The 17,987-nt window shown below is 41.5% G+C and overlaps 1 protein-coding gene across 1 annotated transcript in view; it reads left to right on the top strand.

The window, feature by feature from the left end:
- PKHD1 (PKHD1 ciliary IPT domain containing fibrocystin/polyductin) overlaps positions 1-17,987 on the top strand; it is a 239,843-nt gene that overhangs the window by 75,514 nt on the left and 146,342 nt on the right. The window contains 1 exon segment of the mRNA XM_088540100.1: positions 11,610-11,822. Within this exon segment, the coding sequence (XP_088396226.1) occupies positions 11,610-11,822 (213 nt within the window).

Raw genomic sequence — 17,987 nt, 5'->3', positions numbered from 1 at the left:
TGGATTGGAGTTTAAAAGTGTTAAAAGATAATTTTCTATGCATTTAAGGACTTACACCTTCCTTACTGACAAAAGTAATGTTATATTAAAATGTCGTGAAACATAACAGGTTTTCATGGAAAGAGACAATGAGGAAAAACATCCATTCAGTGGTTATATTTTAATATTGCTATGAATGATTAGTAAAGATAAAAATTTGAAAGTGTATCCATATTGTTCAAATATTTCTACCAAACTTTGAATTTGGTCCGTCAAGATTCAGAGCTTCAAAACTGCTACAGTGGGCAACATTTTTAACTGGAAAAATCAAATAAGATTTTTAAAAAAGGTCAAGTTAAGAGAAAAAAAAGAAAAAAGAAAAATATTAGTCTGATTTTCTTCCTTCCCACAGCTATAAATCCTAGATCTATGGGATGTAAGATTGTTTCAAGCCTCATTGTGGTTATTGCATGTAGCGAATAAGATAGGTCAGAGCTTCGGACTTCGGAGACTTCTGGCTGCTGATTTGGATGGGGATTTTTAGACTCTGTCTTTGCAAAGAAGTAGGGTGCACAGTTATAGCAAAAGCTCCCTGGGCCAACACAAAAACACATACAATCTATGAGCAACAACTCAGAAAGGGAAGTCTTGGTGAATTTAATGAAGTCTGGAGCAGTACCTTTATGACTTTAGCTCATCTGACATTCAGATAATTTATCCTCTTTGTTAGTTTTTCCAAGAAGCTTGTTTTATGGTATAGATTCAGTTATTAAAGCAGCATTGCAATATTCTACATACTATTAATTTCAGCATAGCTACATAACAAATAATAGGCAGTTCCATTTTAAAAGTAGAAGCCTACAGGGTATTTATTTATGAATTGACTCTTTCCTGGAGTTTTCTTGTTGCATCACCCCCTCTAACGTGAGTGCTGCTAGCTGTTTGCCTTGGCAGGGTTTGGAGTCAAGACATATGGAGGTCTACCCTGTTTTAAGAGTGGGTGGGATTCATCTTCCCTAAACTTATCTTTTTTTCTAAGTTATCTAGCCCAGGGGAGTTGTTTAGCCTTCTGTATTGATAGAAAGAAACACACACCACCAAAGGACCTGTTCATCTGAAGTATTATAGATACCAATCTTAAGATGAATCACAGTTAGGTGATCCCTTTAGAATAGCAACTACTGAGTCTGTGAACGTATCAAGTAATTGCCAGGTTTCCCCAGGTGCAAGATGGGCATGACGATAAACCCTAACCTGCAGGCGGGTGTAGCTACGTGCTTCGACTGAAGAATAAGATGAAGTGTTTTTTTCTTGGTCGGGGCCAGAGAATGGGATTAAACTATAGTTCTGCTCTCTTTGGTTTTACTGGTTCAGGATCTGTCAATGCAGGCACAAGCTGAAGATATAACAAACTTTACAGAAGGAAAAAAGAAAATGTGAGGTGACTGAATCTGCTCCTCTGTTGTACCCTATTGGCCTTTTCCTGGAGCTGTATCCAGCAAAACCAGCACACTTACATGGGCTCATTTGTCAAAATTTTCTGTTCTTAAGACACCATGGGGATACTGAATAGCAGCTATCAGGGATTCTCTGGTCCCCTTGATGACTTCAACACTGTAGAAATTATTTTAAGGTTATTATAACAAGGATGGATGTCACCTACAGCTGCAGCATTAAGATGGCCCTGCTCAGGCTGTGTGTCAATTGGGAAAATGCAAACTCTGGTAGTGACCAGACTGTCTGGACAGAAGATTAGGAATCCAAATCAAGAGTGAAATAAGATTAGGTATCTGGGTCCTACAGGCTACCTCTGAGCACTATAATGAAGGCTTATCATTTTCTTCCTTGGTGAATGGAAGGTGAACACTATCAACAGTGGAAAATTTAATGATCAGATTGTGGAACTGCTCAGAAGGTAGAGATGGGGGATGACAAACAAGACAGATTGGTTGCAGATATCCCTATAACTTCAGCAGGTGATTGCAACTTATTTGCATGATCCTAGCACCATGAGTTCAGAAATATTTATGATAACCCAGGGCAGACAAAAATTTGCTTTCCACAGCCTGAGAAAGGTACTTGCAGGAATGCCTCGGGGCTCCCTCTTGGGGTGACACTGCTGGAGTTGAAGGTCTGTAACCATCCAATTGCCTTTGCAGTGGCACTCTTGAGGGGACTGTCCTTGCAGGCATAAAGGAGAAGATTGCTTAGGCCCTTCTCTGGAAAAGCCATGATATCCCCTGTCACATCTCTATTTGTCCTGCATGATTTGCCACTTCGATGCATCTTATCAATTTGCTGTTGAAACCAGCAAAGCCAGTTCCATGGTCAGACTTCATGCTGAGGCTTTGACAGATATCTGACCCTCATCATCCCTGGTTTCGGCCTGTAAAAACTGATAGTGGGTACTTAAAGTCACCCAGTCTGGACAGTACCAGAGGTAATCGAGGCTTTTTTCAAACTACCAGATCTCTAGCAAGATTAGACACCTAGCAGGTCGCAAAGACAGTGTCAGATCTTAAACACCTAGTCCCAAGAGTGAGGCTTATCCATCAATATTTTGGATCCCTCAGAATCCACAATCAAGTCAGTATAATACTAGAATGGGTCCTATAGGTAGACTGAGGAGGAGATAAACTTGTATATGGGTTTTGCTCTCTTTGACTCTTCTTTGACTTTGTTGCTATTAGCAAAAAGCATTGAGCAGTAGCTGATACACCTGCATAAGCCCTTGTCAAATAATTAGTGCTTCATTCACTGCTGATAACAACTGGGAATTAATTGGCTTAAAGAAGGAACAAGCTTTTTTTCCTTTATTTTCTTATCTCTAGTGTCAGCTAGTCTTCCAACCTGTTTTAGAAAACCTTGTCAGTAACCACAGTTAAGAACTATATTGCGGTGCTTTCTGTGCCATTTTGCTTAATCCATTTGGGATGTGCATTGTGATACTTTTTTTCAGGCAGTTTCTAGTTCATATTTTCTTTTTTTAATCAGGCAGAGACATTACAATTAAAATACCGTAAAAGTGATTCTGGCAGTATTGCAATAAGCATGTTTTTTAATTAAAGAAAGAACATGGGATGTACAAATAGTACCAGCTAATGGGAAATTTCATCCAATGTATTTTTTAATTGAGATTTAAAAGGAAGAAAAGTCAGCCCTATTTTTCTCTGCCACTGTGTGATATTTTCCTACATTGCTACAATGAGGTGTATCAAGTCTGCAATAATTATGGCCACAGAGCCTTAAAGTCCCAGCTGTTCTGATGGAAAATGAAAGGAATCTCTTTTAAAATATTTCTCTTTTTTTTTTTTTAACATGAACTCAATACTTTTCAGTAGGTTTCAGCTCTCAGGGCAGGGCATTCCCAAAGGTAGCATTTTAAGGTCCCAAATCTATAGCTATTATTTTTAGATTTTGGTTTTTTTTCCCCATTTTTCTCCTAGTTATAAATCAGCTATAAATCCCAGTTTATGTTTGGGCATGACACACAGGTATCTCTTTGCAGCTCCATGCAGGACGGGATTACAGCGAGTACATTAGATTCCTAGGGCTCTTGCTTGCCAATGAAATTGATTTTCCGCATCTTCCGCAGCTCTGGGGGCTCCTCTGAGGCTTCCCAGGATGAGCAGATCAGTGGAAATGAATCTGGGCTGTGCTAACAACGGGAACCACACACAGCTCCTGCAGAGCCCAGCCTGAAATCCAAGGCATTGCAGCCTCCTGCTCCGCACACTGGCATGGAGCAAGGGAACAGGCCTGTCTCTGGGAAGCAGATGCTGCTTGGTGTGATAGAGAGATCGTCCGAGTCTGTCTATATCTGTCTGAGATACTATCAGACCCTGCTTCATGTTAGCACCTCACACATCTTTTTGTGCTACAGGAATATTGCTGTTGCTGCCTGTCCAGGCTAGAAGCTGTGGTCCACGTCTTAAAGAAGTTTTTAACTGCACATACCTTCAAAGGCATAAATCTAAATTATAATCCCGGAGGCACAGAGGGAGCATATTTTATAACAAGGGGCTGCATATGATCTTCTTAAGGTTTGAAGTATTGCATTGAACCCTCTTCCTCTGATGCTTTGAAAGAGCATGCATTATGTTGCAGTCTTGTAGAATAGGCTTTCATGAGGACCAAAGTCCAACCCACTGTGCTAGATCCAGAGAGACAAACCCTATTTGTAACAAAATATCACTTTTAAATCTAAATACCAAGAGTCACAGGAGAATGAATACAGAAGCAAGGCAAATGCAGATGCACTGGTCTAATGATCACCCAGGCAAGCTTAGGTGAGCACAACATGCCTTGACATGCCAAGCTCCTTCATCTCCCCCCATGTCCTCCTTCTTTAATGAATGTGAAGCAGTTAACAGGTATCCTTCCTCTCCAGACTTTAAATAGCTCAAGGACCTATTTTTTTTCATCAGATTAATTTGCATGATTTTTACCCTAATGCATTTGCAAGCATCTCCTCAAATCTGGAACAAAATTTCTCCTGCCGCTGGAATTCATATCTTGGGATTTGCTGGCGCTAATTAAGAGCATCTGCTTTCACCTGCTTCATCCAAGGCATTCACCTCACATTGCCAAACTGTAACGTTGTGAAGGACATATTTAGACATTTGCATCTAGATGATATTCAGCAGATCCCAGATGACTGGCTCTGATACATGCTGTCAAATTGCATCAAAACGTGTCCACAACTCTTGTAAAAGCATCAAAATTGTTGCTAAGTGTCTCTCATCAGCAAAGAAGGAGTAGAAGGTCTTCTTTGGAAGAGATGCCTGCTGCAATATCTTCTTGTCTGCTGTTCTTACCTGCCTTTGCTTTGCTGCAAGGGAAGAGTCCAGCCAGCCCACACGGGTGCACGTGCCATGTGAGCAGATGGTTGTGAGCAGAGAGAGCCAGAAAACACATCCTTGCCAGGCCTGGGAGACTGAGAGTCTCAAGCAGCTGCCTAGCTTAAAACCTCAGTCCAACAGAGTGCTGCAATACAAGCTTCCCTTTTTAATGTGTTGGTGGAAATACTGAGGTAGTGAACTACCTGGATAGTTTGGGTCTGCACCTGTATAGTACAAGAAGGGTGGAGGAACGTATACAGGGGGACAGAGTTTTGGAGTCTCTTGATTTGTGAAACCTTTGGGATAGACCCAATATAACATTTTTTCTTCCCCTTTCTATCTCTCTCAGCAGTAGTCCAGTCTGCTATGAGCTTTTATGGCTCATCCAAACATCATGCGAGCTTGTCAACAGGCACACGGCCATAAAATAAGCAATTGTTCCTATTTAAGATGCATGAACTCTTCCTTCTTCTTTATGTGCACAGGAGGATTTAAGATACACGAACTCTTCCTTCTTCTTTATGCGCACAGGAGGATTTTTGCTTTACTTTTCCTCTGGGAGACCCCACGGGGCTCACCTGGTACCCAGGGCGCAAGCGATAATAGGGCACATTGCAGCCTTATGCAGGATCAGCTGTTTCATAAAGACGTTCCAGCTCCAGCAGTTGCCTCCTGCTCTTTGCCACTCTGGGATACTTGCCAGCAATATAACTTGCAAGACCAAGCCTGACTCATGGGGGATTCTGTGGGTTCATCATGTGAAACACCAAGCGAGAGAAATTGGGAAGAGGAAGCTGAAGGCTGTTGGAATATTAGTTATATGTGGCCATAGGAGACCCACCACTGCTGCAGATCTTCCTTGTGCAGGCAGTGATGGCTGAGACCAGGCCTGTTGAAGAGATGATCTTCCCATCAGCAAATCCCTTCCCACAGCCAGGAGTTTTTTCTGTTAGTTAAAGCGGTGTGACACAAGGATATTCTTCCAGTAAGGAATCTCCTACAACTCCTATTATTGATTAAAAAGAGGATCTCCCAAGACTACCCAGAACCTTGCCTGAAGTTTGAATGAAAGAGTGGAATTAAATCTGGTGAGGGACACTTTTATCCTATCTCTCCAGTGAGCTGTTCCTTAGGAAAATTAGACTATTCCTCAGAACAGACTTAAATCGATGGTGAATGCTAAAGTGTTGCCTCAAAAGATGATAATAAAAAAAAAAACTCAAAGTAAAAGGTGCTTTTTGGATATGGGATTTTGCTTCCCTCCAAGTTCAGGAAATCCCCAAAATGTTCTAAATCACAATCAATATAATAAGAAGAAAATCAGCATCAATTTTATGCATTCCAAAAATGTCTATATTAGAAACATTTAAAAAAAAAGAAGTTTTGAGAAAGGATGTCCCTATGTGTGAAAGTGTGAATCAGTCTCGGTATCACAGTGGCAAGGAGAAACTTTTCATCATAATCCTACAAACCCTAACTCCATGAATACTTGTTATTTATTTATGTATCTATTTATTCATTCCTGGAAGTGCATGATGCAGCCTTTTTGCACCATAATGGCTCTGGGCATGAAGGCTGTGTGTCTAATCCAGTTTGGCACTGCCTAAGAGCCAGTCAAGGGTTCCTGATGGAACGAAGTGGTGAACTGTTGTCTTCCCACTTCTTTTCCTATTGAATGTGTTCACTATCATTTCCCAATGATCAAGGAGGGAAAAAGTCTCTTCACAAAACCAGTTCTACCACGGGCATTCTGGTGCACTAGTTATTCACACATTTTATTATCAAGTTTGTTTTCTCCAATATTCTGTATTTTTTTTTCAATCTGTGTATTTATCCACTCCTTTGGGACTAACGGAGTTGACCACAGTTTAGTTTTCCTCTCTCTCATTCTCTCTCTTTTTTTTTTAATAATGACAGATAAAGAAAGATTTCTTTTCCTGGCAGAGAGGTGGAGGCTAATTGCTGGGTTAATTGAGAAGAATGGTGCTTCTGATGTTCTCACAAAGTATCAAATAGCCTCAACATTTTTCTTCTCCTTCCTCCCCCTCACTCCACCTAAAGAGGCTCATTGAATTAGCACATTATTGTACAGAAGTGATTATGGGTGTAATTGTATTTATTTTGGTTGGTGGGGAGGCCATCATAACAGCGGTTGATTGATTTTTATAAAATCACCCCCAAGGTCATATGTAGGACTTTGCTTTCCTGTGTAGCCATAACAAACAATTTGAGGGTCACGGCCGAAGGCTCAGCTGAGCAATATTCTTGCTTTCTGCCTTCAGTGAAAGGGGTCAAGTGCAATAAAAAAGGGAAGCAAAACTTTTATTTTCTTTTTAAGGAAAAGGAAGATAGTCTTGTAGAGCAGTAGCTGTATATTTATTCTGATCCAATGAAAACAACAGAAATAAAAAGAGCTTATGTTTTAAGGGACCCTATATAAATTTTGGGTGTAAGTATTTGTAAGTTTGACTAGAAGACTTCTTTTTTTTTTTTTTTTTTTTTTTAATCCTTGGATTTTCAAATGACTAAGAGACTACCAGCTAATGCTTACCTTTCTGTGATACTGATTTTTAGCTTTCAGTTGGATTTTACTGTTATACTTTGTTTCTGAAGACCAAATTTCTTTTGACTTTGCTCTGGAAAAATCCAGAAACTTTCCAAAGAGCCAGTGTGCAATGACATTACGATGCCACCATGTATATAACAGATATATCTGGTTCCTATGCAGGGTATATTTCCTGTGCTTCCATGCTAGCTTTGGCTGCTGCTTGTAATGGAAAGTCAAAGCATCATACATAGCAAATTCCTTGAGGTGGAAGATTTGCAAGTTTTTGTGTCACTTCGGAGTGTGCTTGGGGTTGTCAGTGTACTTAGGGTCAGAGAAACCTGAGAATTAGGCAACAATGCCCACCTGGAAGTCCATTTCTCATTCTCCCTGGTTTTGTGTAGGATGTTCTTTAGAAAAGGTCAAACATTCACCCAAAGCGTGGCAGGGTTATTGCCTGCAACTCTGATGTAGTTGGAACACGTTGGGACTGTGACGTATTCACCACCAGTTCAGAATAGACACAGTCAGTGCAGTAAACCACAGATGATGTTGGAAATCTTTGAATCAATATAGCAAAAAATGCTCTGGAGGACTGGGCATAATCACAGAATCACAGAATGGTTAAGTTTGGAAGAGACCTCTAGAGATCATCTAGTCCGACTCCCCCTGCTCCATTAGGGACACCTAGAGCATGTGGCACAAGGTGGCATGTAGGCAGGTTTGGAAGATCTCCAGAGAAGGAGACCCCACAACCTCTCTGGGCAGCCTGTTCCAGGGCTCTGTCACCCTCACAGCATAGAAATTCTTCCTCATATGGAGATTAAACTTCCTATGTTTCAACTTGCACCATTACCCCTTCTCCTGTCACTGGCCACCATGGAAAAGAGCCTGGTCCCATCCTCCCTACAGTCACCCCTCACATACTTGAACATGTTGAGTAAATCTCCTCTCAGTCTTTTCTCCAGACTAAACAGGCCCAGCTCACTTAGTCTTTCCTCATATGATAGATGCTCCAGTTCTTTAAGCATCTTTGTCGCTCTATGCTGGATCTTCCCTTCCAACCTTAACGATTCTGTGATCCTCCAGAAGCTCAATGTTCTTTTTGTACTGGGGAGCCCAGAACTGCACCCAGTACTCCAGGTGCAGCCTCACCAGAGCTGAGTAGAGAGGGAGGATCATCTTCCTCGACCTGTTGGCAACGCTCCTCCTGATGCAGGCCAGGATCCCATTGGCCTTCTTGGCCACCATGGTGCATTGCTGACTCATGGTTAACTTGTCAACCAGGACTCCCAAATCCCTCTCCATGGAGCTGCTTTCCAGCAGGTCAACCCCTAACCTGTCCTGGTGCCTGGGGTTATTCCTCTGCTGGTGCAGGATCCTGCACTTGTCCTTGTTGAACCTCATGAGATTCCTCTCTGCCCAACTCTCCCATCCTGTCTAGGTCTCTCTGAATGGCAGCATAATGTTTTTTTAGGAGATATATGAAAATGGGTTATTCTTGATATGACAAAACTGCCTTGCACAGAAAAGTGCACAAGGGTCAGTGAAGATGCTAATGCCCATAACAAAAGAATTAACTTTTGTTTGGCAAGATGTGTATGCTTTTTGCAGGGAATATATGAGCGGCTTCCGCTCACTTCCTGATAGTTTTGCAGAAGAGTGAAATTATTGTAGCACTTGCAGCAAAGCCTGACTCTGATGTGGGCTGCACTGTATCCCTCAGCACTGTTCATGGTGGATCTTCCCATGGCTACCTTGAGATGCATGGGAAGGCTGCAAACAGGAAAAGACTCCAGAAAGTCTTATGTGAGAGGTGCCCTCATCCCTGTCAACCCATGGGGAGGGAATACAAGAGTTTGTGGGAGGAGTTTAACATTTATGACCTAACTTGGAGACAAATTGAATATTTTGGATGGTCAAAATGTGACTGAAACTTGGAAAATCTTCTGGGGAGTGTATTGGAGGCAAACAAGATTTATGAGTTTTGAGTCAAAACACAGCAAAACTTTTGCTCCTAGCCCTCCTGGTTCACTGGTTCAGCATGACAGCAATTAGAATATTCATTAAAAATCATATGAGGAGAAGTGGAAACAGCAATGACTGTATATCAGTGGGAATAAAGCATAGAAAGTCAATAAGACCGTGGGGAAGATTGCTTTTTGTAATATTAAGAGAAAAATAAATCTCAATGATTTATAGTTTCATTTCTAGATTGCAATGATAAAATTAACACTGCTGCTATAAGGCAAATGTACTTAATAAATATTTCTCTTCTCAGTGAGGGAAGATGCAGGATGGTAAATTATATCACAAGAGGAAGATGGACCAGCAGCCTATTTATTATGGAAGATGATGTTAAATAATATCTTTCAGAAATACATATTCTTAGATCAACAGGTCAAGTGTCATCTAAAAGCCTTAAACCTGTTGATAGATGAGTTCAGTTTTCTATAAATATTAATTTTCTGTGCATTTTGGACTACATGGAAAATTACAGACAGCAGGACACTTTGTGCCAATATCCAGACAGGTAAAGGCTGACTAGTCTGATATCAACCACAGATTGAAGTGGAAAACTGGATGAAGTTAAATGTTATAGCTGGTTGAATTCATAAATGACTAAGTCATACAGGTATACGTGACTGATAGGCAAGATGTTTTATGGGGAATATGTCTTGTAAATAATAAAAATAAACCAAGTGCAAGATTAAATAAGGAGATCTGGCAAGGCAAAATGTGTTCAGTAGGACAGCATGTGACTAGGTGGGAAAGGCATACAAGTGCTATGTAGTTCCCATATTGTTATGAGTCTTCATGAAGAGGGCAATGATAAAGAACTATTTTTATCTATCTGACTTGTATTCTAAAACATCTGCCTTCAGTTTTTGTCTCAATATTGAAATTAAAGTAGAGGTCTAATCCTCTTAAGCCCTTCAAACAAGCCTATCAAACAAGCCTACCTTGTTTGATAGTACCTTGTGGGGGAGGAAGGCCAGCTGGTCAGTAGCTATGAAGGTCACAATTCTACTACTACTTATGCCAGAAAGAGTCTGATCATGGTATGAAAAGTTTCACTTAGCCACTTCTGATAAAGAGAAATGCTGTGAGGGTGACTATCCCTTTGTAAGATTTTCTGGTTACCTGCGTTTCCTGATTAGCTCCAGAGAAATGTTGCTTGACCTAAGAAGACATATCCCAAATGCAGAATGACTGTCTGACAATCCACTCTGTGAAAATACACTATAAAAACTGTTTCTTTCATAGGAGAGAAAAGGGAAAATATATAAGGAGATAAAGGCGTTAACCATTCTGAGATAACAGAATGGGATTGCTGCTTACACCAGGCAAGAGCAAAGGAGGCATTTGACAGAGAATGAGTCAAAACCAAGGGATGGAAATCCCTTTTTTTTTATACACTGTGTAGTCAGACCACAGAATTCATTGCTTCAAGAAGTCATCGAGACCAAGTATTAGAAAGATTTGGGCAAGGATCAGATCGGTGTTATTAGCAAAGCCTATTGGGTTATGCACTAATAGATGGTAGAAGGAAAATGTTGGCAGGGAGATGAAACCTTGAGCTTCAGGGCAAAGCTAACCTCTAATTGAGGTTTAAAACGAGGGGCTTTCATGGGATGGGAAGATCATCTCACATGCAGCTACCAAGGAAAATTTTATTGTATTTTATTTTTAAGCATCTGGTTTTGAACAGCAGTTGGAAGAAGCATGCAGGATTAAATCAACCACTGATCTAAACAAGTTGCCAGTTCCTATGTTCCAAAGCTCTTCTTCTTTCCCTTCTTCATGTCACAAATGGTTTGTAATCCAAAAATTTATGCATGCGAAGGAAGTAGTACTATTATGCCTTCTTAACAGTTAGAGTGCGAATAGATTAAGACTGGGATTTTCCAAACACAGCTCACATGCACTAGAATTAGAGAAAATCAGATGTCTGCCCAGGCTGAATGGTCTTGTTCAAGTCTAGAAGAAGCTGTCTGACTGTGGTAGAGCTGAAAAAATGAGCTGAATTAATAAGGTCTTTGCTGTGAAAAATGTGCATGCCATTGAAAACTAAGTCTACAGGCAAGCTTGGATTCCTGCAGGAAACAATATGACTTTACCCATAATCAGATAACTTCTTTTCAAGACCCTTTTGTTTTTCACCTAACTCTTAAGCTCCTTTGACCATGCGATGACTAGCCATGAGACCAAACAATTTCGTTTTGTTTTTCTGTTGTCTTTAGGTGGTAAACTTGTATTTATTGGTCCAGGCCCAGTAGAACTACATGCTCATTACATCCTAATATCTGATGGAGGAGAACTCCATGTGGGATCTTCTAAGCTCCCTTTCCATCACAAAGCTCACATCTATCTGTACGGAAGCCTCCATTCTTCACCAATAATTCCATATGGGATCAAGTTCCTGGCAGTGAGGAATGGAACTCTTTCCATGCATGGTGAGTACCTTTTTTTCTTTTCTTTAAAAGCAAAGCAAAGCACAACTTAAAAAAATGTAAAATAAACAAATAAAAACCTACAGAACTGTTCTGAGAAAAAAAAAAAAAATTCCCGTTAATTTTCTTTTCTAAAAACAGTTAACTGCATGTTGACGTTAGTCTTTGGTCTAGAATTTTTGTGTTTTTATGTTTTGAGTCAGCCTCCTATTGTCATAATATCTCAAGCACCAAATCTCAATGCTGTGCTCCTATAAGAGCTCCTATACTGGGAACTGAGTCATTTTGAAAAGCTGATCTCTAAGAAGCAGCTGGATGGTATCCAGTAGCTATGAAACTCTGGCATTCATTTAATTACCTAGAGGACGCTGGGTTTGTTCATGCCACAAATTAAGGTCTTCATCGTTAAGGTAATCTTTAGATCTATGTTGTGTGCAAGGTGGGTTTGCTCTTCTACTGAAATGAGGAGTCCTTTTGCCCTTGTTTCTCCATGTAACAATTGGCAAGTTCACTCCTCAGACAGCTAAATTGTTTGGAGAGGTCCTCGTATTCCTAAGAGAGGTTTTTGGCTGGTCACACAGGTCCTGTGGCCAGGCCCGTGCTGCGGTCGGCAGCTTGTGCAGCTGGGGTGTGGATGCTACTTCAAAGGAGCAGCAAAGTGCTCCTGGCAGCGTGTTCTCCCTTTCTCCTGCATCTCCCCATGCTGAGCTGGCCTCCCCTGTGCCAGTGGTCCCTTTCTAGCATTAGCAGCACAGCTGGCACCTCTGATGCCCTGGAGGGCTACACAGACACACCTGCTCAGAACACATCCTTGCCATAAGTGACAAGCCCAGGGCTATGCAGAAAGTTTGTGGCAGTGCCAAAAATTTCCATCCAAGATGCCCAGTTCTCTGCTGTTGCCATGAGGCTTTTATCTCAAAGGAAGTCCTGCAGCACTAGAGTTGTATGATCCTAGAGTGTAGAAGTGACAAGGGAAAAAAAAGAGAGAAACTGGCTGTGGGTTTGCACAAGTTTTGCCCTATTTTATGGAGCAGAGGACCTCGTATATGGAGCTTTTTGGATGGCTGTGAGGGAGGTATAAAATGGCTGTAGAAGACTGGATGTGGAATTCAAGTCCAAGCTCAACATGAATCAGAATATGAGTAAAAAAGCACTCATGTCAAGATGTTATTAATGTGCTTTTTCTAAATGCAATATATGTCTTAGAAGGAGGCGGAAAAAAGCCAGCACATATCTGAACTCATTTCCCTCCTCTGCGTTCTTGCGCGTCAACCTTCATACTGGTAGGCACTTTGTACCCTCCAGCAGGGCTTGAACTTCCAGCCTCCTGGCCTGGAGGCAGCAATGTTGCTATCTGAGCATTACTGACACGTATGGCTGTGGGTGAAAACACATGTAAGACACGGAGGGGTCCAATTGGAGTGTACAGAGGGAGCAAGCTGCAGTGCTGCATGATAATCCTGTCCACTCACACATGCGCAGCAAGGTCAGGCGAGGCCAGTGGTTGGAGGGGAGTCCATGAACAGATGCTCTGCTGAAGCAGGAGGGAGGTCAGTGGAGGATGGGGAAGGTCCTCTTCGTTAAAAAAGTATATATGATTTGAATTTGTCTGATGTCAGCTTTCACTGTTTTTCTTTCTGTATCTTCCATTTCCCATTTCACTGCCGTAAAGAAGTTAGTATAAATTTACTTAAACTGTCAGCACTTTAGAGCATAACAAAAGCCTTGAGTTAGTCCTTTTTTTTTCTCCTTTTTCTTTTTCTTTTTTTTTTTTTTTTAAGCTGTGTGGGAAAATTCAATAACATCTCCTTGTTTCCAGGTGTACTGTGGTGCTTCTCATTTCATTTCTGAACCTATATCATTAGTGCTGGACTTGCTGCCTCATGGCTTGCAGACAACCCCTGAAATTACACGAAAACAGAGCATAAGTAACTCTCATGGGGTTACCCTGGAAACGTGGTAGAGGGAAGTAAACCTGGGTGTCCATGTTAGTACCTTCAAGAGATTTCTTGAGGATATTCCTTACTTTTTATTCAGGACCATAATATCGAGTGATATCTCTTTCCTGGAGGAAGTGACAAGGTTTGATATCCAGTGGCCAAACTTAAACTCAAGCTTTCATCGATACTGACTCTGCTGCAAACCCAGCTAGTTTGAAGCAAGTACCCCCTGTGTAAAGTCAGAAAGGATTTGGCAGAAACCTCTGAGAACAGTGTTAAGGGTTGGGACTTACCATTTCCAAACCCCTTTCCAAACTCACCCTAGTTCTGGTGTATCCAGAATCAAGGAGTTCAAAGGCTTTAAGGCATTAACTAAACGGCAGAATATGAAGCCACAGGTAGGTTGGTGCATTAATGAAGATATCTCTTGGCTTCAATTTCTTATCACCCATGCAAGAAATCCAGACTTGTTGTGAAGTCGCTCTTAAGTGCAGCCAACATACACATGCAGTGCATGGCTGCGATTAAGATTTTATTCAAACCATGTAAACCCAAATTCAGCACTGAAGAAGTACAAACCCTGTAGAAAATAAGACCAGAAGGAGCATGCACTTTCGCTGCATTCATATTGCTCTCATCAAACAGAAATATGTTACTCTGGTTCCAATTTAGTGCCAGTCTGGTCTGTGGTATAGAACAAATTGTTGAGCACGTCAGCCCCTTTCATATATATTTATATATAATATACGTATACATAGACACACACGTTATCACAGCTCAAAATCATTAAACAAGCATGCTTTCAAATTCTTAGCTGTCTCGGTGAAGACAGGATCGAGTGCATTTCAATTGCTTTTCTCTTTGAGACGGGGAAGTTTGGGGAACGTTCTGCAGCTACGGTTGAGTTCCGATTGTTTAGCGAGCGCTGTCAGCTCCTCGCTTTGATATGTTAATATGACTAAGGGTTTCCCACAATCCCCTCATGAGCCACAGTCCTTTGCTCCCGCGGTTGTAGCCGGCTGGGAAATTTCGCTGTTGCCTTTGGCTTTAGCCAACTCCCTTGCCAGTCAGTGCGTGCCACCCATAAACTGCCCGTCAATCACCCGTCACTTTTAACGGGGGTTTCAGTCAACCGGGGCAACTCGAATTTTTGACAATGTAATTATGGCCCTTGCGTCCATGGTAGAGGCCTGAGCAGGACTGAGAGAATTTTATTGATTGCGCAGAAGGGAAATTTATCACTGTCTCCAGCTCCGTTCGCACTTTATTCCCCGAGAAACTCTCATGACAAGTTGCTGGAGAGAAGTTTAGCGTGGTGGCCTTGGCCGTTCTCATGCCTTTGTCCTTTCTGGGGATACGGCATCACGGGCGCCCTGTGGATGTGGAGTGAAGGCTCCGTGTTTTGCTTTCACCGTGGCTGGAGAAGGGGTGGGTGCTGGAGACCACAGCGGGATTGCATCAACCCAGTTAATGCAGAAGGAAAAATATTCAAGCCTTTTTCCGTTCTGTTCCATTTTTTTTATGCAGCCATGCAGCCATTATTCTACTTGGTTTCGCTGAAGGAGCTTGTCCCTAGGCCCATCCCTAAGATGGGCACTTTTGTTACACCTTTAGTTGAAACCTTGTCATTACCAACATCTGATGATGCCATGGCATGAGCATATGAATCCATTCTCTTCATTTTGACTAATAACATACGAGCAGAAGATGTTGCACTTCACATTTAGAAACACATTATGCTAACTTTGTCCTGGCTCTGGATGCTGTGAGGTAAAGAAACACAATGTTCTGTTTAACTCCATGCCTATTTCTAACCAGTATAATTAAAACAGAGGGTGGGATTGCTACCCACCTTGAAGTCAGGGGTAGCTCTGCTGCAAAGTGCTTTCTGCCCCTGCAATGGCAATTATTGTGAGCAGATCCTGCCCAGGAAGGTGACATTACACAGGCAATTCTGCACCTAGTAAATCCCAAGCTTCCCTGAAAATAGAGCAATCTAATACACTTTCAGGGTTGACTCAGAGGAAAATATTTTTAATCAATTGAACCAATTATTCATTTTAATCACTTTTAATCAATAATGAAACACAAAACGCTTGTGAGCGGTGCACAGTACCCCACAGAGCCTGAACATTCCTCCAGAGATCAAACATTTAATCAAATGCTCCTTGTTTTTCCTTCATTAGGCAGTGTTATGTATCTGTGCTGAGTTGGAGATTGAGATCACAGACAACATGAGAGAATTTGTTCTGCTTTACTCACATTTAAAAGAGAAAAACTTCCCGGGGAAAAGAAAATCTATAGCAGAAGGTTTCTAGATAGGGTGCAGAGATCTGCTACAGATAAGATGTGCTCCATTACCTTACCAAAATGTTCGTATATCCAATACAAATATTATTACCCACTAACTGAAATCACTGATTTGCTCACCCCTGTAACACGTTGAGTTTCACTTTCTGGGGATACTTCCATCATGTGGTTATTTTGTGTGGTGATCGCAGGAGGCTTTTTGCCTTCTGTGGTAACATTTATTTCTTTCAAAATCTTGCATTTGATGCAAGCCACAGGAAGACAGATGGCTCTTGAAGAGGCAACTGAGCAGCCTTGAGCCCCCTTGCCTTCCTCAGAAACTCCACTTCAGCATTTCCCATAGAGCAACTAACATTAAAATTACTTGTTCCTTCACTGTATGTTTCTTATTCACAAGTATAAGATGACAATTAGATTTTAAAGCCTTAGAAGATGGAGAAAAAATAATGAAAAATGTAAAGCTGTATTGAGGGGACACTGCCAAGTCTTTTATAGTTTTTCTTTCTTTCTAACAAAAAGTACTGCAGAACAGTACATACATTTTTCCATGGTACTTTGACGTGGGAAAGAGCAATGGCAGGAATTTCTATAGCCCTGTTCAATCACATAGCCCTTCCCATCCTCAGTGAGATAGTCCTCACTTGCTTGAGGGCGTTATTCAAAAGTATTTAGGTGGAACAGCTTGAAGCTGAAAAATTTAGTTTCACAGAAGTGAAAAACTTCTCCCGAAACAGCTCAATATCAAGGATATTTCCTATCCTAGGAAATCCAAATGATTGTTCTGATGATACTTCTTTCTTTCCACCTCCACTGGGAAAAGGCAAAAGTGTTTAATTCTGTTGTGTTTAGTTTAAGCTTAAATCAGTTGTTCCCCGTTTTGGTGCTTATCTTAATGAGAAAAAGGGGAAAGCAACATGATTTGTATATGATGTGAAGAGGACTGAGAGGTGCACTGAGAAAGGGCAGGTGATGAGTCCATGGATGACCACAAGTGTGATGGCTTTCCAGGTAGTGGAATAGCTGCCTCCCTTAAGCCTTTGAATATACCATTGCAATATACTTTCCCATTCTGGCTGAAATGGAAAATGGGTGGAACAAAAGAACTGAGTAACAAATATCTCAGCATGAATTTCTCTGCCAGAGGGAGGAAGGGGGCAAGTTTGCAAAAGCCTGCAAAGAGAGGAAGCTGGGGCCGGGCTCCGAGCTGGGCAGGGACCTGCGTCTGTGCTCACCTTTGCTTCTCCTCCTCCCCAAAAACATTTCCTTCATCTCCCTTTTCCCCGTTGGACTCCACGTGGCTCCTTCCCTTCCATAGCGGATGGAGGATGCGTTGAGCCCGTCTTTAGCATCCAGACGAGCTCATGGCCCCTCGTCCCCGTCCCTGCGGGGGACGTTCCCTGTCTCGTTCAGATTAATGGGCAGTAACACAAGATGTTCACAGCTGTGCACTTACTCAGCTGCTCTGCTCAAAGCCTTTTCTTCCCGGCGTCACCTTAAAGAGGTTTTTCCTCCTTGGCACCTTTAGGTGTGAGCTGTTTTTAAGCACGTAGCTTATATTTTTTTTTCCGTGTGTGTGGCTTGCTGGCTTATTCTTTTATGCAAAGAGCTGAGAAATCTTTCCTTGTCCTTGCTGAAGCAATTTCAGTTAATAAAATAGCAGTTTAAATTCAGATTAAAGGAACTGTTTGGAAATGCTTGAATCTATGGGATAGCACATAGTAAAGGTATAATTTTTAATGGTAATTTACAGTCAGAAAGAGGAGCAGCAAGAGTTTTTATAGACCTGCTTAATCATCTAGCCCTTCCTATCCTGAGGAAGACAGTAAGATGCTTCTTACTTACCTGAGGGTGCTGTTCAAAAATATTTAGGTAGAACATCTTTAAACAGAGAGCTGTAGTTTCACTAAAGTGAAAACAT

This window comes from Tinamus guttatus, unplaced genomic scaffold (genome assembly GCF_059628265.1).
Source record: "Tinamus guttatus ecotype Peru unplaced genomic scaffold, ASM5962826v1 Tinamus_guttatus_pri_ptg000055l, whole genome shotgun sequence".
In the NCBI taxonomy this organism is placed as follows: Eukaryota; Metazoa; Chordata; class Aves; order Tinamiformes; family Tinamidae; genus Tinamus; species Tinamus guttatus.
Note: the sequence above shows the minus strand (reverse complement) of the source record. Positions and strands in the feature narration are given on the sequence as shown.